Source organism: Triplophysa rosa, unplaced genomic scaffold, assembly GCF_024868665.1.
Source record: "Triplophysa rosa unplaced genomic scaffold, Trosa_1v2 scaffold344, whole genome shotgun sequence".
Taxonomy (NCBI): Eukaryota; Metazoa; Chordata; class Actinopteri; order Cypriniformes; family Nemacheilidae; genus Triplophysa; species Triplophysa rosa.
This window is the reverse complement of record NW_026634346.1, coordinates 14,454-37,973: the sequence shown is the minus strand read 5'-3', so window position 1 is coordinate 37,973 and position 23,520 is coordinate 14,454. Positions and strand designations below refer to the sequence as shown.

The window sequence follows — 23,520 nt, the reverse complement described above, 5'->3', positions numbered from 1 at the left end:
TTTTACATGTTATAGCCTATTTGTACTGAGTATAATGTGCAGGACACATTTGCTTAAAAATAAAATTTATTTTCAAGTTAATATTCATTATTCATAATGATTAGGTGGAAATTGTAATCTGTAACCTGAAGTCTTGGAATTATATTAGGTCTCTGACTATACACATAAACTGATTGCACTGAAATAGTTGTTATTCTGAATGTCTTTAAACTACAAAATCTAAGCACCAATCATTCAACAGTTGAATATTCTTAATGCAGCAAATGATCATGTTCTGTGTGGCATCATAACAGCATCTGTCACGTATCATGGCTCAACTAGTTGTTACCGCAAATAATGTCACTGAATTATACTAAGCGACCATACTGTACACTTAAATCAGTGCAGGATGTCCATTTTAAGAAGAACAAGCATAATCAAAACAAAAAGATGGAAAAATATAACATTTATTAACCATATTAAACACAAATCTTACCTACTTCAAATACAAAGTGTCATTGGATTGGAACCCACACTGTAAGCCTCTTTTTTTAAATTAAAGCATCAAAGTAAAATTTTAAATTAAAGCATCAAAGTAGAGACTTGTAATATTAGGTGGTACCCTGATAAAGAGGAAAATTACCTGGATTAGATGGACAAATTCCATTTTGCATTTTATTATAGCTACTATGTTGATATAAATTAACATCAAATTTGTGCCTTATGGACTATGCAACTTCATGCCCTTTACAGTTCTGACAACTTGACAAGATCATTTCTACAAGAGTGAAATGTTAACCTGCCAATTGTTCTGCCAAAGTTCAAAAAGCATGTTCATGTTTATTTACCACTTGCTTTTGTAATCAATCATTGCTGTTATGCAATATTTATAGCAGCATATTTATAGCAATTTTTCTCTTTTCAGCACTTTATAGTACAAGTAAATTGTTTTAATGTGTTCCCTGGGAATCCCTGCATGGCCTTAACATTGCTACTGCCTTTTTACTTCATCCATCCTTATATTTAAGGAATGTAAAAACAGTGTGTAAAGGCAGCATTGTGTGCATTATGAATCTAAAGGCAACTAGGACCTTTCATGAGGAGTGGGTAATGTTACATTAACACCTTGCAAACAGTAATCCAGTTATATTCTTGCATGCTTTTTACAACAGACCAGCTGTATTCAAGGTAAGACAAATCTGTGTTAAAGTGTAAATGGGAAAAAATGTTAGTAGAACAGACCTAGCTAAATGTTAACTTCTAACACTTGTAACAATTCTACAAATTCTACAACAAAACTATGTAACAATTCTTTCATCATTTACTAACCCTCACATTGTTCCAAACCTGTGTAAATTTTGTTGTTCTGCTGAACACAACCTAAGATTTTTGGAAGAATGTTTCCAAACATATCTGGGGAACCACAGACTTCCATGGTATGAAAAAAATACCATGGTAGTTAATGGTGCCCCAGAACTGTTTAGTTACCCACATTCTTCTTTTGTGTTCAAAACAATCGTACGTATTGTGGCTTTATAAAAATGTGTTATAAAACTACTTTTGGTTCCAATGCCTCTGCATGTGCGAATATCATATTTGACGTAATGTCAAATATCAGTAGTAGACTTATAAAATTGTGCTAATTTCATGGAATGGCATTTCCTGTCTTTTCTTCTTCTTTGTGCACTAGTTCCGTCAGATGGCTGTCGCACCACTCTTTATCTGAGTACAGGTATATCATCCAGGGGACACAGTTTCTCAGGAACAGAAGGCAGAGGTTGCTTCAGTAGTCCATCTTCCATGGAGGCATCCTGTGACGACTTTGGTGATGGAGGTGAAGGGCTCGTACAGGACCAAAAATGTGGAAGAGTCGATGTGATCAATGTACCTAACACAAGGAAACTTCCCGCAGCCACAAAAGATACTGTATATGACCCAGTATAGTCCTTCAGCCAGCCTGGGAGGAAAAAATACAAGAGACAATTGTTGAAACGCTGAATAATCTAATAGCTGATAAAATATTAGCAGAATTTTTACAAATATCACTGTGATTTTATTGTGTGTAAGTGGATTTTACCAGAAAGTGGAGCTCCCAGCAGCCCTCCGATGCTCTCTAAAAACTGCAGGAGGCCAAGGGCCCCTAGCATCCGCTCCATGCCTACGATCTCTGGTACCACTGCAAAGGCCAGCGGGGTCATTGCTCCCGCACAGAACCCATAAGCAAGGCTGACTACCAACAGTCCAGAGTAAGTCACACCAAGAGGAATAAGCAGCAGAAATATACCCAGTAACCCAGTCCACACCGTCAGCATGTGAAGCATTCGCATTTTACCGAGGTCTGAGGCCCAGCCGGATACAACACGACCCACTATGTCTGCCACACCGGTGACAGAGATCACAAACGCTGCCTGGTACTCACTGAAGCCGATGTGACGGCTGTGGGCAACCAGATGAACATATGGGATAAAGTAGCCCGCATTGAAGAAGGTGATGGCCAGGGTGTAAGTGAGGAAGCCACGGTGTGAAAGCAGGGAGATCTCAAAGCACTCATGTATACGGGAGCATTTGTTATGGTTGGATGAAGTTTTAGCCTAAGTAGGGCACAAAACAGCATGTCAGGATACAGATAAAAACATACACCATAGAACTACTTTACTGATAAAGGTAATGTATGTTATTTACACTTTAATAAACAGCAGCATTCCCATAGATCTAAACAATGAACCACAAACCTTTACCACAGCTTTTGGATTCCATATAGGTCGAATGAGAGCCCCGCAGGCGATCATGTTAAAGCTTAGGCCTCCCAGGATGAGCAAGGCTCCACGCCAAGCATAAACTTCTACTAGATACTGAAAAAGTGGGGAGAAGGCAAAAGAGGCAAGACCGATGCCAGTGAAGCCCAGGCCCATGGCTAGAGATCGTCGTGTGGTAAAATACTGCATTACTGATGCAATAATAGGGGTGAAGACCAAAGCCCATCCTATACCTGACAAAGATAAACATAAGAGCAAAAACTTCAATTTTGCAGTTGAATAGTCTAAAGGACAGACCATATAAGGGCATCATTCTTTACCTGAGATGAGTCCCATGGTCAGGTAAAGATGTGAAAGAGTCGTTGCCTGTGAAGCCAGAATAAACCCTAGACCTGAGAGGAATCCTCCAATCATAACAACTGGCCGAGCTCCATACACATTACATGCTGCTGTGCCTATTGGGCCTACACACATAATTAAGAGAAAACCAGAGTAATGGTTTTTAGCAAACAAACTAAATATGTATTTTATGTTGATATAGACATGAATTAATAAATTCATTAGAACATTAGAACTTACTAAAAAGCTGTTGTACTGCCACCCCAATGGATGTAATCCAGGATACAGCTTGGGCACTTTCCCCAAAGTACTGCACAAACTCTACGAAAAAGATGCCCAGACTGCGGATGAGCCCAAAGACCAGGGCAGAAGCCACGAAAAGAGCCCCTACCACCACCCAGCCCCAACCCCCATCAGGAGCCATCACCTGAGGGGAGGACTGCTGCTGTTCCTGTTTCTCTTGGGGCGTAGTCATCACTGCGTTTAAGAGACATAACAACAGAAACAGATAAAGACAGACAGAGAGCATAAATAAATCAGAAGGATTGTGTAATTCTCAACTGACACACTGTGTGTCAAAAGTATTCATGGTTTTATTATAGCAAAAAGTGTAGTAACAACTTTTTGGCAGACTGATTACCATTTGTGTAACCACAGGCTAGGCTAGAAATACTACACTTATACCCCGTCTACACTGGACGCCGTGGAGCGGCATGATGCGACGAAAGACAACAAAACCGATTATAATCATAAATTTCAAAATCACCAATTATAATCCAAAATTTCAAAATCAAGTGCAGGTGGTAGATCCTTTTCCTATCTAGCGCCTAAACTTTAGAATAGTCTTCCCTGCACTATCCGGGAGGCAGACACACTCTGTCAGTTTAAATCTAGACTAAAGACGCATCTTTTTAATCTCACATACACTACACTTCCATAATATAAATCCTCTGAGGGTTTAGGCTGCATTAGTTAGATCAACCGGAACCAAAAACACAACTGATGTACTTGTTGCATCAAAGAGTGCAGAACAGTACTCTACTCTCAGCCAGTCTTGTCTCATTGTTCCAAGGTTACCACAGCGAGCAGGATGCAGTTCATGACCTGACCTGATGGTAGAGCGGAGAATGGGAAGCGGTGACCTGACAAGAGCTGAGATGATAGAGCTGGATAAAGAAGGACGCGGTCACCTGACACGTCTTCATGGCCTGACCTGATGGTAGAGCAGAGAATGGGAAGCGGCGACCTGACAAGAGCTGAGATGATAGAGCTGGATAAAGAAGGACGCGGTGACCTGACACGTCTTCATGGCCTGACCTGATGGTAGAGCGGAGAATGGGAAGCGGCGACCTGACAAGAGCTGAGATGATAGAGCTGGATAAAGAAGGACGCGGTGACTTGACACGTCTTCACTACAAAATTTCAAATGCTATTAGATTATTAATGATAATCTTAAATCTATAATTTACCTGATTAGTAAGTTTATTTATTTTTATTTAGCCTTGTTGTGCAAGCATTGTCGAGCTTGTGCAGAGGCAGCAGCTTTTGCCAGAGGGGAACTGGAATCCCCTGGTTGGGCCTGGGTTCTCCTGAGGTTTTTTTTCTCGATTAGAGTTTTGGGTTCCTCACCACCGTTTGCATACTGTTTTGCCTGGCCGGGGGAGGCTGCTTTAGAATTTTAAAGTTTTAGTTAATTAATATTGCATATAGGAATTTATAGTCTGTGTATAGTGTCTGTGTGTGTGTGTGTGTGTGTGTTCATGTTTGTATATCCCGGTGGGGACCTAAACCTGAATGCACACCAACACATGGGGACTCGTGTCACCGTGGGGACCAAAATTGAGGTCCCACGGGCAAAAAAGCTAATAAATTGTACAGAACAATATTTTTAAAAAATCTAAAAATGCAAAAAGTGTTCTATGATCTTTAGGTTTAGGGGTTGGGTTAGGGATAGGGATAGGGGATAAAATATACAGTTTGTACAGTATAAAAAACATTACGCCTATGGACTGTCCCCACGGGGATAGTAAACCAGACGTGTGTGTGTGTGCGTTCGCGTGTCTGCGTGTCCGTGTGTGTGTCTATGTGTGTTAGTACGTGTGCATATTGTGTGTGTGGAGTGTTTTGTATGTGGGTATATCTGTCTTCTGTGTTTTCACATTTTTCTTGTTTTTACAGGTATAACTTTAATTGTTTTGCTTATAGTCAATATGTCTCATGTACAGCTGCTTTGTAACAATGAAAATTGTAAAAAAGCGCTATATAAATAAAGTTGAGTTGAGTTCCTAGCTTTGGTTGCTCTAGTAACATTTAAAAACAAACTCTGTGTAACTGACAAGAGTCGGATGACGTGAGCTCCGCTGCTTTACTCCTATTGGTAGTCGCTACCGAACGTCGCTCATCATTTGCATAAAGTTGAGCAAATCTCAACTTTGTCGCGTCGAGACACACCCACTCACCACTCGGGTCCCTGGAAGTTGCCGGCTCTCCATTGAAATGAATGACATCTCCTCGCTTTAGTGCTGCACGATTAATCGTTAAAAGATCACGATCTCGATTCAAACACCCACGCGATCTCATTAATGAAAATCAACGATTCTCCTGTCTAACTTACCTCGGACTAAAATCATAACGCTTCAATATGTGCTGGTGCTGCCGCATAAGCAGAGATAGCATTATTATCATAAGGTATGTAACGACGTCAAAAACAGTCTTTTCAACCACACACCATCATTATTTCTGTGTCCAATGATCACAGAAGTATTGGGATTAAAGCAGAGAGTTGCCAACTCACACGCATGAGACGCGTTTACAAACTCCTACGCTGCCCAAATTAATCTCACACCAAACAACAGACCAACATATAGAGTAAATACAGCCTGACAACAAAACTGCTCTTATGAGTGTCTTTCTTACATTGTTCTGAATATGCTTCACATCTTAACTAGACAGGTTTGAAACGAAACTATCGATTGCAGACAGTTTGTAGCGCTGACAAATCCGAGTGCGCGTTTATATCCGTCATTGCGGTAAAACACGTCATCAGAGTGTGTGGCGCTTATCACTGTATTTACGCTAACAGAGAAGCTGCGCTATTATATGGCGTTATTATAATGACAAATGTCGCGAGCGCATTATTACAAGGCGAGAGCGCATTCTTGTCATACGAGCGCGCGAATCTCTCCGCTCGCACGCCGATTTCCTTTGCTCGTGCACAAAACTGGACGCGCGCTTTCAACTATACGCTGCTCTCTTATGAATTTTCTCTCCTCTCGCTCAGTGAGCGTGTGCGCACTCAAAATGCGTTCCGTGCGTCCACGAATCCTTTGGTACTCTTGCTCTCGAGAGGTCCTCCTGTGTGTTCCAGGCATTATAGGCTGTCAAAAGTAGTCAACCAATCAGGGATAGGCTTCCACGGCGGGCCAATGAAAACGCGACCTCTTACATGGCATCTTATTGGTTGAAAGTGACTCGACGTTTTCAACGAAGCAAGATGGATCCACCACGTTCTCAGGTAACAATATTAATATATTTGATGCAACATTATTAGTCAAATGTGTATTAGAAATGAACGGGGCATTAGGATGCTTTGTAGGCTACATATAAACGTCAGTTTAACTACCATGTTATTCAGACAAAACAGGCCAACACCCTCAAGTTCATGTGGTCCTCATGCATGTCCTACACTAAACATAGTATTGTCAAAATAGTACTAAATTGATTACCGAACAATTTAGATTGGTGTCTTAAGTTAGCTTTATTCTAAAATAATATTTACTACAAGTAACGGTACATATCAAAACAATAATAGCACTGGAGCATTTGGAAATATCATATAATATTCTATACCTATTTGGTTATGCATTTAATGCGTTTGCAGACAGACACTGTAAGTGTTCTGCATTCAGTGTTCCAGAAGTTCAGGGCACAAAACTGAACTTCTATGCAATATACCAAACGCTCCCTTACCGTTCATTTATAATATACATTTGATTAATAATGTTGCATCAAATATATTAAAATTGTTACCTGAGAACGTGGTGGATCCAGAGGCGTATTAAGACCTCATGGTGCCCCCCATCCACCCACCTACCCACACGCAAGAATCCACTCATTAAAAGATTTATATATTAAAAGATTTTATAAGAATGAAACTCAGCAATTTACAATATACTATTTTACAAGAATTACACATTAACATGACACTTTTGTAGAAAAGAACACGAAAAACAACTCTTCATCAAGCATTTTTAACAATTAGGCCTACTGTAGTTAAGAGGTCGCATTTTCATTGGCCCGCCGTGGAAGCCTATCCCTGATTGGTTGACTACTTTTGACAGCCTATAATGCCTGGAACACACAGGAGGACCTCTCGAGAGCAAGAGTACCGAAGGATTCGTGGACGCACGGAACGCATTTTGAGTGCGCACACGCTCACTGAGCGAGAGCAGAGAAAATTCATAAGAGAGCAGCGTATAGTTGAAAGCGCGCGTCCAGTTTTGTGCACGAGCAAAGGAAATCGGCGTGCGAGCGGAGAGATTCGCGCGCTCGTATGACAAGAATGCGCTCTCGCCTTGTAATAATGCGCTCGCGACATTTGTCATTATAATAACGCCATACTATTAGAGCTTTTCATCAAGTTGCCAAAGTTATTTTAAACGTTTACAGGTGAAATTTTTCACTATAACTACTGTAGGTTAACCATAAAATATGTAATAATTTTGAAGCAAAGTCCTACATACCTAATTTTTTGTCAGAACCTCTAGTAAATTATGTATTACTTTTAGTCATCATTCAGAATCGTTAAAGAATCGCAATCTCTATTTGAAACAAAAGAATCGGGATTCTCAATTTATCCAGAATCGTGCAGCTCTACCTCGCTTTGTCGCTGTTGGTGTGAACCCACAGTTAAATGGTGCGGGGCGCAGAGGTATGATGTTACTCGAGGAGTTAATTAGGGTTTTCCTGATGAATACTGTAAATCAGGAAGAATAAATCCATTTTGATTTCCAAAGTCGCAATGCAGAGCTCTGATGTTGGAACAATAATGTTGTGTCTACATTATATTGTTTTAAGGTACGAACACTAGAGGGAGATAGAGATGAGTTCTATAGAGTGGTGAAGTAAAAACGAAGAAGATGTGTGTATGTTTAACGTGTGCTACGTGTTGATCAGTAGTAAAGAAGGATTCAGTTCATAAGTAATCCACGTGTTTTCGTATTCTTTTATTGCTTCTGAATACCTTACAACAAATTGGCGACGAGGCGGACTTCATCTACAGCAAGATGGCTACACTAAATGTTCCTTTTCCAGATTTATTTCTGCCATGCCCAGGTGAGCCTAGCATTTCATTTGCAACGTGGATAAGAATGTTCCGCAATTACCTCCTAGTAGTGGGAGCAACAGGTGATGCTTGGCCCGAGGAGAGGAAAAGGGCTCTGCCCCTTCATTGCATGGGTACCGAAGGGCAAAGGATTTTTTATACCTTACCGAACGCCGGAGACACGTTGGACTCTGCTATTTCTGCTTTGAGTACACACTTTACGCCTGCCATAAATGTCGTAGTGGAACGTCATAACTTTCGCAAATGAGCACAAGGAGCTCAGGAGTCGATAGTGAACTACATTGCTGCGCTACGACAGCTAGCATCAACGTGAGATTTTCCTAACTCAGATGATATGATCCGAGATCAACTAGTCGAGCATGTGTCTGACTCCCGAATCCGTGAAAGATTGCTCCTAAGATCTAGCCTCACACTGACAGACGCAATTGCGATTTCGACCCAAGCCGAGTCGGCGGCGGAACAAGCGAGAGCCATGCAAGGGAACAGCATTCCTGTGCAAGCCGTTCAAGTTCAACCGAACGTCTTTCAACGCAAACAGCACAGAGCCCCGTCTACTGCAAGGAGTTCTCAAAAGTTCCAGGTACCTGTGGCATCTGCACGTTTATGTTTTCGTTGCGGTTCTAGCGAACACTTAGCTAATTCAAGGGACTGCCCTGCATCGAGAGCAACCTGTAAAAACTGTACAAAGAAAGGACATTTTGCTAGGGTGTGTCGTTCAACACCAACACACACTGTTAGAGAAGTTGAATTGCCGGAGTACACAGTGCTGTTAATACGAGAATGCAGCGCTTCACATAAAATCCAGTGTGCTGTGGGCATTCAAAAGACGGACTCATTTGCAAAGGTGGATTTAACAGTGGATACAGGTGCTTCAGTGTCGGTGTTGCCTCGATCTGTGTATGAGGACAAATTCAAGAGTACACATCTGCAGCCAGCGACTGCTCGATTGGTTACTTACTCACGTTCGCCTATTCCTGTGCTTGGATGTATGCCTGCGACAGTTCTAAAAGACAATGCCACTTGCCCCGCCACATTCTTCATTGTGGAATCAGGAACAGCCCTAATGGGGATGGACTTAATAACTTCTCTCCACCTTTGCATTGAAGGAAGTTCCGTCACTTCTGCACGAACATCCGAGGCACAGGCACCTACTTCTTTTCCCGCGACACCAGTAATGCAAATCTCCGCGTCTGCACCTCAGGCCACTGTAGGCTGTGCAAAAGGGTTTATGCACAAAGTTAACTACTTACCCTCAGCTGTTGCGGTGCGACAAAAATTACGGCGCCTGCCCTTCTCAGTTCGTGCTGCCGTGAGTGAGGAGTTGAATCGCCTTCTGAGCGCAGGTGTAATAGAGAGAGTGGATGCTTCGCCCTGGATTTCACCGAACGTGGTGACGCAAAAGAAATCGGGAGGAATTCGTATGTGTGTTGACTTGCGGGAGCCTAATAAAGCCATAATAGTTGATGCCTACCCACTGCCACATATGGATGAGACTCTAGCTGCTTTATCAGGTGCCACAATCTTTTCCACTATAGATCTGGAAAATGCTTACCATCAGGTTACGCTCCATCCAGACAGCCGTGATCTTACAGCCTTTATCACACATGAAGGATTGTTTCGCTTTTGCCGGGTTCCATATGGCCTCGCATCGGCTCCGTCTGCATTCCAGAAAATGATGTCAATCATACTTAAAGGCATTCCTAACGTGCAGAATTACTTAGATGACATCATCTGCTTCGGCCATACACAACAGGAACATGACGCTGCTCTGGACACAGTTCTCAAACGCCTCAGACAGGCTGGCCTACGAATGAATGAGAAAAAGTGCAACTTTCGCCAGTCTTGTCTGCGCTTTCTGGGACACATGGTAAACGGAGACGGTATCCAACCTGATAAAGAACATTTACTCGCTATTACGCGGGCTCCAGCGCCGACGGATGTTACTAGTCTGCGCTCTCTTCTGGGCATGCTGTCATGGTACAACAAGTTCATACCCAATTAAGCCACTCTGGTGGAACCGTTGCGTGCATGCATGCGCCCCGAAGTTGAATTCAAATGGACTGCCGAGGTACAGCAAAGTTTCGCGGAAGTCAAGACCTGTTTAACTGACAGTCCAGCGCTTGCTTTGTTTAACCCCGAACTGCCAGTTATAGTGTCCACGGATGCGTCAGATTATGGACTGGGGGCAATACTAGCGCAAGTACAGCCAGATCATAGCGAACGCACAGTGGCATTTGCTTCACGAACTTTAACTGATGCTGAACGACGCTATTCGACTGTGGAAAAAGAGGCTCTTGCATGCGTTTGGGCAGTCGAGAAATGGCGCACATACCTATGGGGAAGGCGTTTCACGTTACGCACTGACCATCAGGCGCTGACCACTCTGCTGTCAACACGGGGTGCTGGACGGGCCGGGATGCGCATTGCGCGGTGGTCCGCCCGTCTTCTGTGCTTCACTTACGACATTGTGTACCGTGCTGGCTCATTGAATCATGCTGCTGACTGACTATCAAGGTTACCTCTTCAGTGCACTTCTGCTTTCGACTCCGATGAGGAACCAGAGCTGGTTGCTCTGTTGTCTACTGCTCTAACAGCGATCTCGCCTACAGAGTTTGAAACAGCTTCGGCTGCGTGTCCGGAATTGACCTTGGTGCGTGCTCACATCAATAAAGGATGGCCGGGCTCTGCAAAAGCTGTGCATGCCGATCTACGACCCTACTTTCACCTAAGGAACGAACTCTGTGTCAAAAGCAATGTGATCTTCAGAGACAACCGCTTAGTAGTGCCCGTATCGTTACGGCACACTGTAATAACGCTCGCGCACGAAGGCCACCAGGGAATCGTGCGGACTAAGGAGCGCTTAAGAGAACTGTACTGGTTTCCGGGAATGGATAAAGCAATTCACGCCCAAGTCTCCTCCTGTGAGTTGTGTCTAAAGCTGGACAAAACAGCTCGGACGGTTACCGCCCCTATCCAACCGGTGCCATTTCCAGCTGTGCCATGGAGTAAACTGGGAATGGACATTGTGGGTCCGTTCGATACCGCTGTTTGGGACTGTAAGTACGCTATCACTTTAATTGATTACCATTCCAAATGGCCTGAAGTTGCTTTTACATCGTCTGTGACCACTGCTGTAGTGATTGATTTCCTCACGAGCGTCTTCAGTAGGCATGGTTACCCCACGGAGTTGGTTACGGATAACGGGCCACAATTCACGTCGGATGCATTCGTGACATTTTTGCGAGAAAGAGGAATCACACCAGTTTGCACGGCAGTGTACCACCCAGCGGCGAATGGTGCCATTGAACGCTTCAATAGGGTTCTTAAAAACTGCGTACAGTCGGCTGTTGTTCAGTCTACACCGTGGAAGCGTACTGCTACTGACTTTCTCCAAGTGTACCGTTCTACGCCACATGCCACTACAGGCGTTTCGCCATTTGAATTGCTCCATGGACGGAAAATGAGAACGAAATTGCATGTGACTCTTAATGCTTCTGGCAGCACTCTCGAGCCTGCGTCTGTCCGCTCACGAGTGGTTCGCAAGCAGTTACAGATGAAGCGCTACACGGATGGAAAGCGTGGTGCACGACCAGTGGTGTTGAAAGCCGGGGACAGGGTGCGAGTACGGAAGCCTTTTCACGTTCCAAAGGGACATTGCAAATTCTCAAATCCTGTGGTAATCGAGGAACAAGTAGGTCCGAACACGTACTTACTTGAGGATGGAAGAAAATGGCATTCTTCACAATTGGCCAGAACTGTGCAACTGCCTCCTCAGGCACCTGCGATAGTAGAGGAAACCTCAGCAGAGTGTGACGAGGGTAGACCGTTAAGAATGCGCAGAGCTCCCTCTTGGCTTAAAGACTTTCAGACATAATGTACTGTTATATACAACATTCATATATGCTATTCTGTGCTGGTTATACGTTGATTGTTGAGTTAAATATATCCTGTTCGATAAGTTAAAGGAAAAACTCATTGAATGTTCGTAATACTTGCATTAGGTGGATATTATGGTTGATTGCATGATCTGTAATTCTGTGTGATTATGTGGGCATATTCTGTTATTATAAACGGGAGAAAGAAAGGTCAAAATCTTACGTTGAGGGGAGATGTTGTGTCTACATTATATTGTTTTAAGGTACGAACACTAGAGGGAGATAGAGATGAGTTCTATAGAGTGGTGAAGTAAAAACGAAGAAGATGTGTGTATGTTTAACGTGTGCTACGTGTTGATCAGTAGTAAAGAAGGATTCAGTTCATAAGTAATCCACGTGTTTTCGTATTCTTTTATTGCTTCTGAATACCTTACAACAAATAAGGCTTAAATCCAAATGAGAGCATGCGTGAACGAGCTGTTCTACTTTGAAAAAACTGTTCCAAAGAAAAGAGCAATACAATTAACTTAATGTAAAACATAAGCATCCCACACAAGTTTGCTTTTGGTAGGCTACTTTTCTATTACAGTGTGCTTCTTGCTTGTATGCTGCATGCACAGTTCACCGTGATGCGTTGCGTTTCTACTTGAACGATTCCATTTAAAGACCATTTCCTTAACCCCTATGCGGTCTTCGTTTGGGGTGTACTGCAGAGCTACACTATTTCCTATGTGCTATTAGACCAACTGAAAGTTATCTTTATACGTTTTTTTTTCAGTTGGAATCATTTTATGGATTGGATTCATATCATTCATACATATTATGAAATCACAATTATATCCATTAAAAATTACTTTTTGTCAAAGTTTAGCATTAGTTTTCAATATTGTTAAATTATGTTTAGAATCAAACCTGAACAAGATGTTACAAAGAGAAAAGTTGCAGTCTTTTGAGTTTATAATTTATTTTAATCATCTGTTTTTCATATAATGCTACAAATTTAATCTAAACATCAGTTACTAACTGTAAGAGAACTGTGTGTCTATACTAAATTGTTTCGTCTCATCCTTTCATCACTCTCTCTCTCTCTCTCTCTCTCTCTCTCTCTCTCTCTCTCTCTCTCTCTCTATGTGCGTGTGAGCATGATCATTTTGCATTATGGATGTTTTTTGCATTGTTGGAAGTGTGCCACTTTATTCCTGTCTATGTATGATCTGCGTTGTTTCTGATTTTGAGGATGAATTTTGTCCATTTTCTAAGCGGGGTCCCATGAGTGTGAATTTTTTTCCACACCAACATAAAATCAAGATATCATTCCAAATTTTTTTGGTAGATCTAGAAAGTGTTGACCATTTCCAAAGTATCATGCCATTTGGACAAAGATTTTTTTTTACTTTAGCGAACGTCATTTGCGGGTCAAAAAGACCCCGAAAACCGCATAAGGGTTAAAGGGATAGTTTACTCAAAATATCATCATTTCTATTCATTCAAATATAATTTATTCTAACATCGTTTATTTACCCTTATGTTGTTGAAAACCTGTATATGACTCTTCTGTGAAAGAAGAACTTCTAAGTTCTGCACAAGTAATAGTCACAAAGGTTGACATGAGAATAAGTAAATTATGACAGGATTTGATGAGAAAATCTTTCTCATTCTCTATTAATAATATCAACAATGACTATCCTGGTAACATGTAAGATGGAGCTAATACAACATAAGACTATAGGATGCAAAATATCGCCTGCTTATCGTTATCGGGAAATCCCAGAAAATATCTAGATATCATTTTTTGCCAGTATCGCACATCCCTTATGAGACACTATGACACGTCAGAATGAAAACAAGGGCTTGGCCATCAGCGCCACCTATCTCACAAGAGTGAAATATCTGTTGACAGTCAATCATTTTACCCTTGATGTGAAAAGATCAGTTTGTCGGCCATTTGCTTTGCTTTTTTGCATCACGATCAATGTGAATGAACCTTAAGAGTGCAGTTTTTGACCAAAGAAAAGCATTAAAACATCTTCACACAATGAAATGAATTGGGTTTATTTAAGGTTGTTCCCATGGGTTCATGCTGGATATGCTCTTGATTTATCATTATCACAGTATTTGCTACAGCCTAGTTATGCTATCAAGTTACCAGCAGACCTGACATCATTTGCTGCCTTTTTTGCACATTGTCTGCACTTATTTTTGGGTAAAATCTGTGGGACTGAACATAATTTAAACACGGTGTCCCATGATCTTATTATATGCAGCAACCGTAATTTAAAAATGTTTATGTAATATGTAATAAATATGTCCTAAACAGTCCAAGGCAGAGCTTTCTACAGAGTTTCTTCATGTGGATCTTATCAGTTATTACCCCAGTAACAGATGATAGGAACTAGCAAATAAACTGCAGTTGCATAACAAGCTGCCACCTCTATCTATCCGTCAAATTAGTTGATCATATGAATTTTTTAGATAGACTTAGACTTTGAACTGTCATAACAGTCTGACCTACTGCCAGTTCAATTTGTTTGTCTTCGAAGAAATGTGCTTCTCAGAATTAGCAAACATTAAAGGAGACATCAGATGAAAACCCCACTTTTTCTGTGTTTAAGTGCTATAATCGGGTCCCCGGTGCATCTAGCAACCCAGAAAACGTGAAAAATAAGAACCCAGTAAGTTTGTTTTGGTGTGCCTTTCCCTGCAAGCATGTGAGAAATCGAGCCGTTCAGAATTCACTCCGATTGTGACGTCCAAAGCTGATTTTATTATAATGTTACCGCCCCTTAATCTACACAGTTCCACCCACCACGCTCCGCCATTGTTGTTTTCACAAGCGACAGCGGTGTACGTGACGCCATGGCTAAAGTTCGTGGATAACATGCAATGTAGTCGCTGCACAGAGTCCAAACCTAGGAAGAGACGGGAGTGGATTTATTTTATTTTTAGTGGAAATCCATCAGAAACCATGAGTAAAAACCTGCTTGTTTGCGCGAATCACTTCAAGACGGAGTGCTTTATCAACCTGGGACAGTACAAGCAGGATTAGCTTCAAAGTTGTTCCTAAAGCGGGATCGAGACCAACTGAACGAGACAAAGCTGCCGATGTAAGTAATATTTATCAACAGTCTGAATTGACGTACATGTACCGTATATATAGGAAGATAACGTTAGCATATGATAGCGAAGGGAGCTAAGTCAGTCACGGGCTAAATAGAACATTCAAAGCCAGTGTTAAACTTACTGTATATAAGTGCAGATGGACACTTGGAGTTTAGCTGTATGAATGTTAATACATTATGTGCGTTAATATGTTTAGCTGCGGCAAGCTGTTTGTTTTGCTAATGAACAGGGGCGAACACTGGGGTTAGTTTCGTTTTAACCGTCTCAAATCATTCGCGTTTAGGCTGAAAAATCTGTCACAGCAAACTAGCTCTCACGTTGTGTGTGTAACGTTATAACTTGTCAACGACAAGCGCTAAAATCCATGTAATTCCCGCTGAGATCTGCAGTGGATTTCGTGGATTTTAGGTAAGCATACATGCACAAGATTTGCTGAGACTTATTTTTTTTTGTCTCCGGACGAATGATTTGAGACGTTTAAGACGAAACTAACCGCAGAGGAATTCAGGAAATATTAGCTATATATTTAGCTAAACCATTGCCATGGCAGTACTACACGTGTGTTGTGTTGACACGCAGGACAGAAGGGGGGTGGGGTTCTCTGTAACTCATTATCAGTTAAAGAGACATGCACCAAAACGGGTTGCTGTGAGCATAGCTGTTTTTGACGAGGCAAGAAGGGTTTTGTTTACACCGCCATTGAGTGTTTTTAAGCAAAATATATTCCAGACATTTCATGAAGACCCTAATAAATCATACCAACTTGTTGAAAGTGCTCGTCTGAGGAGACCTTTAACACCAATTTAGGTTATGCTTCTGACCTAACAAGTGTTAAAAATATGGTTAGCGCGTTTTGGCCCAGTTTCATAGACAACAAAACAATGGTTATGATATGTCAGGGCAAGTTATTTTCAGTTAAGACAGCTCAAAATTAATTTTAGTCTGGGACTAGTCTTAAGCCTTGTCTGTGAAACCGGGGCTTAGTCATGCAGAAAATATAAACTTCATCCTAATGACAAAATCCTTGTAAAGTTAGTTCAAGGTAAATAATATTCAGTGTAGTCATATAGGAGTAAAACAGTCCCATTATTTGATTGACTTAAACTGCCTGTGTCTTACTGTTTTCTTTTTGCCTGTATGAACAAGGGACGGGGAGTCGACTCCAAGACAGGAATCGACTCTCGTCGACTCCGTAATTTTTAATGTTGTCATTGACTCAAATCGGTTAAATTGTCTTTGTGATTGGCGCAAAGCAACGAATAACATTTAAAAACCAATCAGGTAAAATTCATACCTCCACTCTCTCTGATTGTACACGTTTACATCAGATCCAAAACACTGCGTTAATCAGAGCATGAGCGACATCTACTGGTTCTCTCACAAAAGGGCATGCAATATTTCCCGTTCATTCTTCACCTTAAATCTGATCACATTAAATTCTCAAATTCTTATTAAAAACTCTATTTCTCTAAATGACTGTTAAGACTTTATAAGTTGCTTTAAATGAAAGTGTCGCGCTATGCTTAAATGTGAGTCTGTGCGCATAACTGGACACAAATCAAAACAAGTTTGTGGAAACAAATTATAAAGCGTTTCATCAAACTTAAAAACTTAAAAAATCAGCAACAGCCAGGAAGTCACAAATCATATATTAAGTTCTTGTTGCTGGGTTTTTATTATTGCATATTTGTTGGATTTAAAATGACATGTTGATATTTTTAAATACTTTTTATTGTTAAATGCCCAACACAGAAAGGCAATGAGTTACATTAAGAAAAGAACACAAGGTAGGCTCAACGCCTTTTTAAAAAAATGTGTTGAACTTAGCCTAGGGTGAATATATAAACTCTTAATCGAAAATGAATAAAAAATGTTTTAGGCTTGTTTAGCACACATTTACGGAACCTCAATTCAAAACAATGAAACGCGGTGTCTTTAAGTACAAAACATATTCATTTGTATAACTGTAACTCTCCAAAATCCAAAAATTATAAAAATAATAAAGGAAACGAAATGTCTTAGCTTTACCATAAGTCTACAGCTACGGTTAGACCTGGGCCGTCATGTCCTTGCGCTGCGTGCGCTTGGAAAACCACATCGGTTTAGGACCAGAAAGGAGTAACTGGTCTGACAGCACAAAAACTCTCTGTAATGGTGTTCGTTACACAAATGCATGTGTATTTGCTAGTGACTTTGGAGATTGGTTGCCAGTCCAAAGTTCCCAAGCTGAAGTTCATTCATTTATTTTATATTCGTATTCGTATTCCTGAGCCCGTTTTGAATGACAGTAAATGGAGTCGAAGTGTCGATTCCATCGACTCCAAAAGTGGGAGTCGAGAATTGGAGTCGACTCCAAAAAACCCAGAACCGAACACCCCTATGAACAACAGGTCCCAAGACATCAAATGGCTTGATCAAATGAAAAAAACATCTGTAAAACCTAGTGGTCACAGTCTGGAGATTGAGGTTGTCAAATAGCCCTATTTGCTATATCGCCTATTGGGCAATATGGCAAAAATGTAAACTCGATAGTTTTTTTCTATATTGATCGATAAGGATATTTATTTCGATAAATAATTAATTAAAAAACTGTATTTAAAATAATCTATTTTAAATACAGTTTATTAACAAAACAGTCTAACAAAAGTTAACTTTACACCAGTTAAAATTAAATTAAACCGAGTCATTGATATTACCTCATTAGACATCAGGGTTTTTCCTGGCTCAAAATGAGGCGGAGGTGGTGCAACTCGCGTGTAAGCCTTAAATTTATTCAATCAAACAGAAAAGTTGAAAATTTGAATATAAGACTTTTTTTATAAGATTTTTAGCCCATAAGTAACCCGTGTAACTATATGAGCAAAGCTCATTCACACCCCACGTTCTCTTGTAGTTCACTGAGCTTTGAACGATTCACTGATCTCTTACATTCTTTGTAAACGAATTGGTTCAAAGGAGTCATTTGTTTGCGAGTCGTTCTGATCGCAATGTGCGTTCATACTGGCGAACTCGCTGTGTACAGAATAACGCTGATTCAACGAGCCAACTTCACAGCTAAAAATATTACAATGATGTACAGCAAGTTAATTTAGGAAACCTTTTCAAGAAATTTAACGTAAAACACCAGAACAGCCGTGAAACACAGCTAATACAGCTCCTAGTATAGCTCTTTTACTGAACTTTTCAGCGTCTCATTGTGCTGGTAAAGAAACAGCGCCTCCATTGTGGCGTAATGCTGCAACTGCAGTTACAAATGACAATCTGTTTAATGCACGCAGTATTTTTTGTGAAGACACTCGACATATTTTTGACTAGTCTGAGGCGGCACGAAATTTGACTGAGGCGGCCGCCTCCAATTTCTTTATGCAGGAAAAACCCTGGACGTGCACTGTTGCAACACAGGATATTAGGCCATAAACAACATGTACCAGTTCATTCAGTCTCATTTTGACTCAATTGACTCGTTAAATAAAGGGAGTGTTCATTCAGCACATTCAACCAATGAAAGGGCTCCGTTACTGCGTACATTCGAACGCTATTGGCTCAGCTCCTGCGCACATTCATAACGCTGCAATAATGTCTTGCTCAAGTAGGTGGGATTCATTCAATGCATTCAGTGAACCTTAGTCTTTAAAAAGGCATCTCACATAAACTGTAGTACATTTCTTTAATCATGCAATCATCTTACATACAAGGTTCAATCTTTTAATGTGCAAACGAACTCACTTCATTACATCTCTAATCTGTACAGGGCAGCGCTGGTTTGTTTCATATGCACCAGCTCATGTTAGCAGATATGTTAACGATGGATATAAAAACGTTTGTGCTTGAGTTTCGAAGTAACTCGCTTGCAATTGCGCCTCAAGATTGTTTTGTTTAACCGGCGATTGCGAAGGAAAATAAGACACTTGAGAAACCACGTTATGACAACTCGAGGTTAGTTTCACTTTCGTTTCCGCTTCCAGTCATGTTTTCCTCCTCATGTCGAGTTTTCTTTGCCAAGTGCAGTATGAAATGGACTTTGTACTTTGACATAGGGCTGGGCGATATGGCAAAAAAGTAAACTCGGTAGTTTTTTTCAATATTGATCGATAACGATATTTATTTCGATATATATTTAATTAAAAAACTGTATTTAAAATAATCTATTTTAAATACAGTTTATTAACAAAAGTTAACCTTTAACCAGTTAAAATTCAATTAAATGAATGCACTGTTGCAACACAGAGGATATTAGGCCATAAACAACATGTACCAGTTCATTCAGTCTCATTTTGACTCAGTTGACTCGTTAAGTAAAGGGAGTGTTCATTCAGTACATTCAACCAATGAAAGGGCTCCGTTACTGCGTACATTCGAACGCTATTGGCTCAGCACCTGCGCACATACATAACGCTGCAATAATGTCTTGCTCGAGTAGTGGGTTTTATTCAATGCATTCAATGAACCTTAGTCTTTAAAAAGGCATCTCACATAAACTGTAGTACATTTCTTTAATCATGCAATCATCTTACATACAAGGTTCAATCTTTTAATGTGCAAACGAACTCACTTCATTACATCTCTAATCTGTACAGGGCAGCGCTGGTTTGTTTCATATGCACCAGCTCATGTTAGCAGATATGTTAACGATGGATATAAAAACGTTTGTGCTTGAGTTTCGAAGTAACTCGCTTGCAATTGCGCCTCAAGTTTGTTTTGTTTAGCCGGCGATTGCGAAAAAAAAAGACACTTGATAAACCGCGTGATGACAACTCGGGGTTAGTTTCACCTTTGTTTCCGCTTCCAGTAATGTTTTCCTCCTCATGTTGAGTTTTCTTTGCCAAGTGCAGTATGAAATGGACTTTGTACTTTGACGCGCATGATAAAAGCTGCACGCTGACTGACTGTTGTTGCGTTTATTTCTGCGTTCTGTTAGACTGTAAGATTAATCCATATCGAGTCAAAATGCCAATAGCTTATCATCGTTTTCAGAGATGGCAAATGTACACACATCCTTTACTTAAGTAGAAGTACAGATACTCATGTTTAAAAGTACTCAAGTAAAAGTTGAAGTACTGACTAAACTTGTTTACTCAAGTAAAAGTATAAAGTATGGGTTCTAAAATGTACTTAAGTAAAAAGTAGCCAATACTACTACCTGTTTTAGAGTCACGCTCGTACCTCACAACTGAACTACCATTATGTAGAACACAAGCATAAAAAAGACTGATGGAATAAATCTATTTGCCACTACCTAGGTAGTGTATTGATAATAATTGTGACAGAATTCCCTTTGTCTCAAGTTCTCAACCATAATTTTAGCTATTCTTTGTGTTGCCTTCCGCCTTGGTCCGTGGCAGCTTCTTAGACTACTAGCCTATGTCTGCGATGCGTAATAGCCAGGAAATGACTGTTTGGTACTGTGATTGTCAAAACATTTTATAACAGAATTTCACTGCTTTCAATTTTAGATTAACTGTCCCTTTAAATTTTAAGCACAGACCATTCATGGACATATCATTATACAAAGGTTGACGACACTTGGGAGATCTTGTCAAAAAGAGAAAACTGAGAAATAAAGAGATAATTAATTAGGCAAGTCAATTTACTTGGTAACCATTACTGTTTTTCTCGATTGGTTAAACACATTTCTTGAAATTATGCCTCGCTTTAAAATATTAAATGTTTAGCCTCTTACATTGTACGTTACACTCGTTCAACATTAAAACTGATGTCAGTGTTGCTAGATTAGGTGGATGATTTCCAGCCCAAAGGCTCACTAAAACCTACTCACTCCAACAAAAACCAGCCCAAAATTTTAACTTCCAAAATAATGTGATAGTATTTTATTGCAATGTCAATCAACGTTGATAAGGATCGTTTTTTATTTCCTTATAATTTTAATCATGACAAGATGAAAAAATATAATAAAAATCAGGAAAATAGATCAAACAGATCAAACAAGGCAAATGCATTAAGAAAATTAGAAAATAAGACTAATAGGATATGTCCAGAAACCACTTCAAATGGCAATCAGGAAATTAGCGCATTTTTGTGCAAAAGTGCCCACTATAATTAGTTCATCGAAAGCAACGCAATGAGCAGGTATTTTTCACTCGTTCATGAACTTAACGCACACACCACGATAGCAAAAAACATGCAATTCATACATACTAATGAACAACAGCAACAATAATGCGCTTACCTTAACGAGCTGCCTTAACTTCTGACAGAACTACAGTACATCTTTCGTGAAGTATATGTTTGTAGAACATGCGAATAGCTAAAGTACATATTTAAAATCTGGTCCTTTCGCGCTAAAAAACCCTACCATTCACGAGTCACCACATGATGCAGAATATCACGCTCGAGATCTGAGAACAGTTACTCCGTCTTCTTTGATTTGATTGGTCACCGCTTTGCTCTGTAAACAGTAACTCCCGCCTTCTTACATTTGATTGGCTAGTGGCCACCTCACACAGCGCTTCGGCTTTTAGGCAGACCTATCATTAGGTTGAAAAAGTCACGCAATGACAAGAAATAATATTGATTGTGCATCAAATACAGATTAAAACTAAAGTAACGAGCCTGGTTTGAAAATGTAAGAAGTAGAAAGTACAGGTATTTGCGTAAAAATGTAAGAAGTGAAAGTAAAAAGTCGTCAGAAAAATAAATAGTGGAGTAAAGTACTGATACCAGAAAAATCTACTTAAGTACTTCCCATCTCTGATCGTTTTTGAAATACATTCTATCGCGATTCGATATGATATCGTTTATTGGCACAGCCCTACTTTGACACGCATGCTAAAAGCTGCTGTTTGTTTCTGCTGTCTGTTAGACTTTAAGATGAATCCATATCGAGTCAAAATGCCAATAGTTTATCATCGTTATCGACATAAATTCTATCGCGATTCGATATGATATCGTTTATCGGCCTTACTTTATTGGTTTTTTTTCTGTTGAACACAAAAGAAGACATTTTGAAGAATGTAGGACAGCAAACAGTTCTGGGGCACTTTTGACTATCATTGTATTTTTCCTACTATGGTAGTCAACGGGTGCAAAATCTGTCTGGTTATAAGCACTATTCCAAATATATTTCTCTGTGTTAATCAGAACAAAGAAATTTAAACAGATTTGGAACAACTCGAAGGTGAGTAAATTATGACATAATTTTCATTTTTGGGTGAAGTATCCCTTTAATTTGTCAACATACAGTACTCACATTGCTATGCAGCCTAATTCCGCGCATGTGTGGCTAAGACAAAATGAATAAATACTACGGTTGTCACCATTGACACAATACAGTAACAATAAAATGGTGGATTCAAGCATTCACTTATTTCGCGCATAGGTATGTGTACTGTCCGTGTCTATATGTAACGTTATGTTTTATCATTTCACCGTGGTCGTCGCTGTGACACAAGCATTAGCAGTAGTGCATTCTCGCGCAGCAGTTGTTTTCAATGAGCTTTAACAAAATGCATTCATTGGCGGTAAAATATATGAAAAATACGTATAAAATATTTAAAAATGCAGATTATTAGACTAAATATAATATCCGGAAGACTTACCCATAACCCGATATCACCCTTTTTCCTGTCGAGTCATGTTTCTTTAAAATAAATCAAAGAAAACCCCCTTCTTTATAAAAGCATACGTCCTTTATCGTTCGGTAAACTCAACGCTGTCACACTGTGACAGTCACTTGCTTTTGACCCCACACGAACAGCTAATCTATCACTCGCAAGTGCTGGAGTGGATTCAGCGAAGCCCCGCCCCGTCAGCGCGTGCACGAGCTAGTTGCTAGACCTAAACTTTCCTGTTGTCTTTCTGTATTGTACTTTGATCAGGTCTGATTACTTATAAACTAAACGTGCAGATTTAGTTTAAAAGACCAGGTAAACTACAGCATGCTGAAAAACATTTAACTAGGCAAAGAAGATTAACATACCTTGTTGTTTGAAATAAAGCCCTCTAGCGACGTGTTGTGAACAACCACCCACCTGTAGCAAATGTAACTATAATAGATGGAGTGTTTTGTTTTTGCTTTTCGTGCAAAATGCTATTATATTATCATGTTGTTCGGACACCATAAATCCGTGTATCATAACAATGCCTTTCT

General features: G+C 40.2%; 1 protein-coding gene across 5 annotated transcripts; it reads right to left on the bottom strand.

Annotated features, from left to right (window-relative positions):
* Nucleotides 1–169: 169 nt before the first annotated feature.
* On the bottom strand, nucleotides 170–23,158 carry slc16a13 (solute carrier family 16 member 13). Of its 5 annotated transcripts, none has more exons than XM_057327955.1 (6): nucleotides 22,970–23,158; nucleotides 3,315–3,551; nucleotides 3,056–3,199; nucleotides 2,712–2,968; nucleotides 2,057–2,570; nucleotides 308–1,936 (listed from the first exon to the last, which is right to left on the bottom strand). In XM_057327955.1, exons 1-6 carry the CDS (start codon nucleotides 22,971–22,973, stop codon nucleotides 1,698–1,700), a joined length of 1,395 nt encoding a protein of 464 aa, XP_057183938.1. In that variant the 5' UTR covers nucleotides 22,974–23,158; the 3' UTR covers nucleotides 308–1,697. The 5 variants fall into 5 exon arrangements, with proteins under 5 accessions (XP_057183937.1, XP_057183938.1, XP_057183934.1 ...); XM_057327951.1 differs by lacking the exon at nucleotides 22,970–23,158 and adding an exon at nucleotides 4,544–6,997 and having other exon boundaries at nucleotides 3,315–4,448; XM_057327952.1 differs by lacking the exon at nucleotides 22,970–23,158 and adding an exon at nucleotides 4,544–6,997 and having other exon boundaries at nucleotides 3,315–4,344.
* Nucleotides 23,159–23,520: the final 362 nt, after the last annotated feature.

Coding starts and splice junctions, on each gene's coding strand:
- slc16a13 (XM_057327951.1), bottom strand. CDS start 3,603: ATGCTCTCTGTCTGTCTTTATCTGTTTCTGTTGTTATGTCTCTTAAAC. Junction 3,200..3,314: donor GGCAGTACAACAGCTTTTTA/GTAAGTTCTAAT, acceptor TTATGTGTGTAG/GCCCAATAGGCACAGCAGCA. Junction 2,571..2,711: donor ATCCAAAAGCTGTGGTAAAG/GTTTGTGGTTCA, acceptor TGCCCTACTTAG/GCTAAAACTTCATCCAACCA.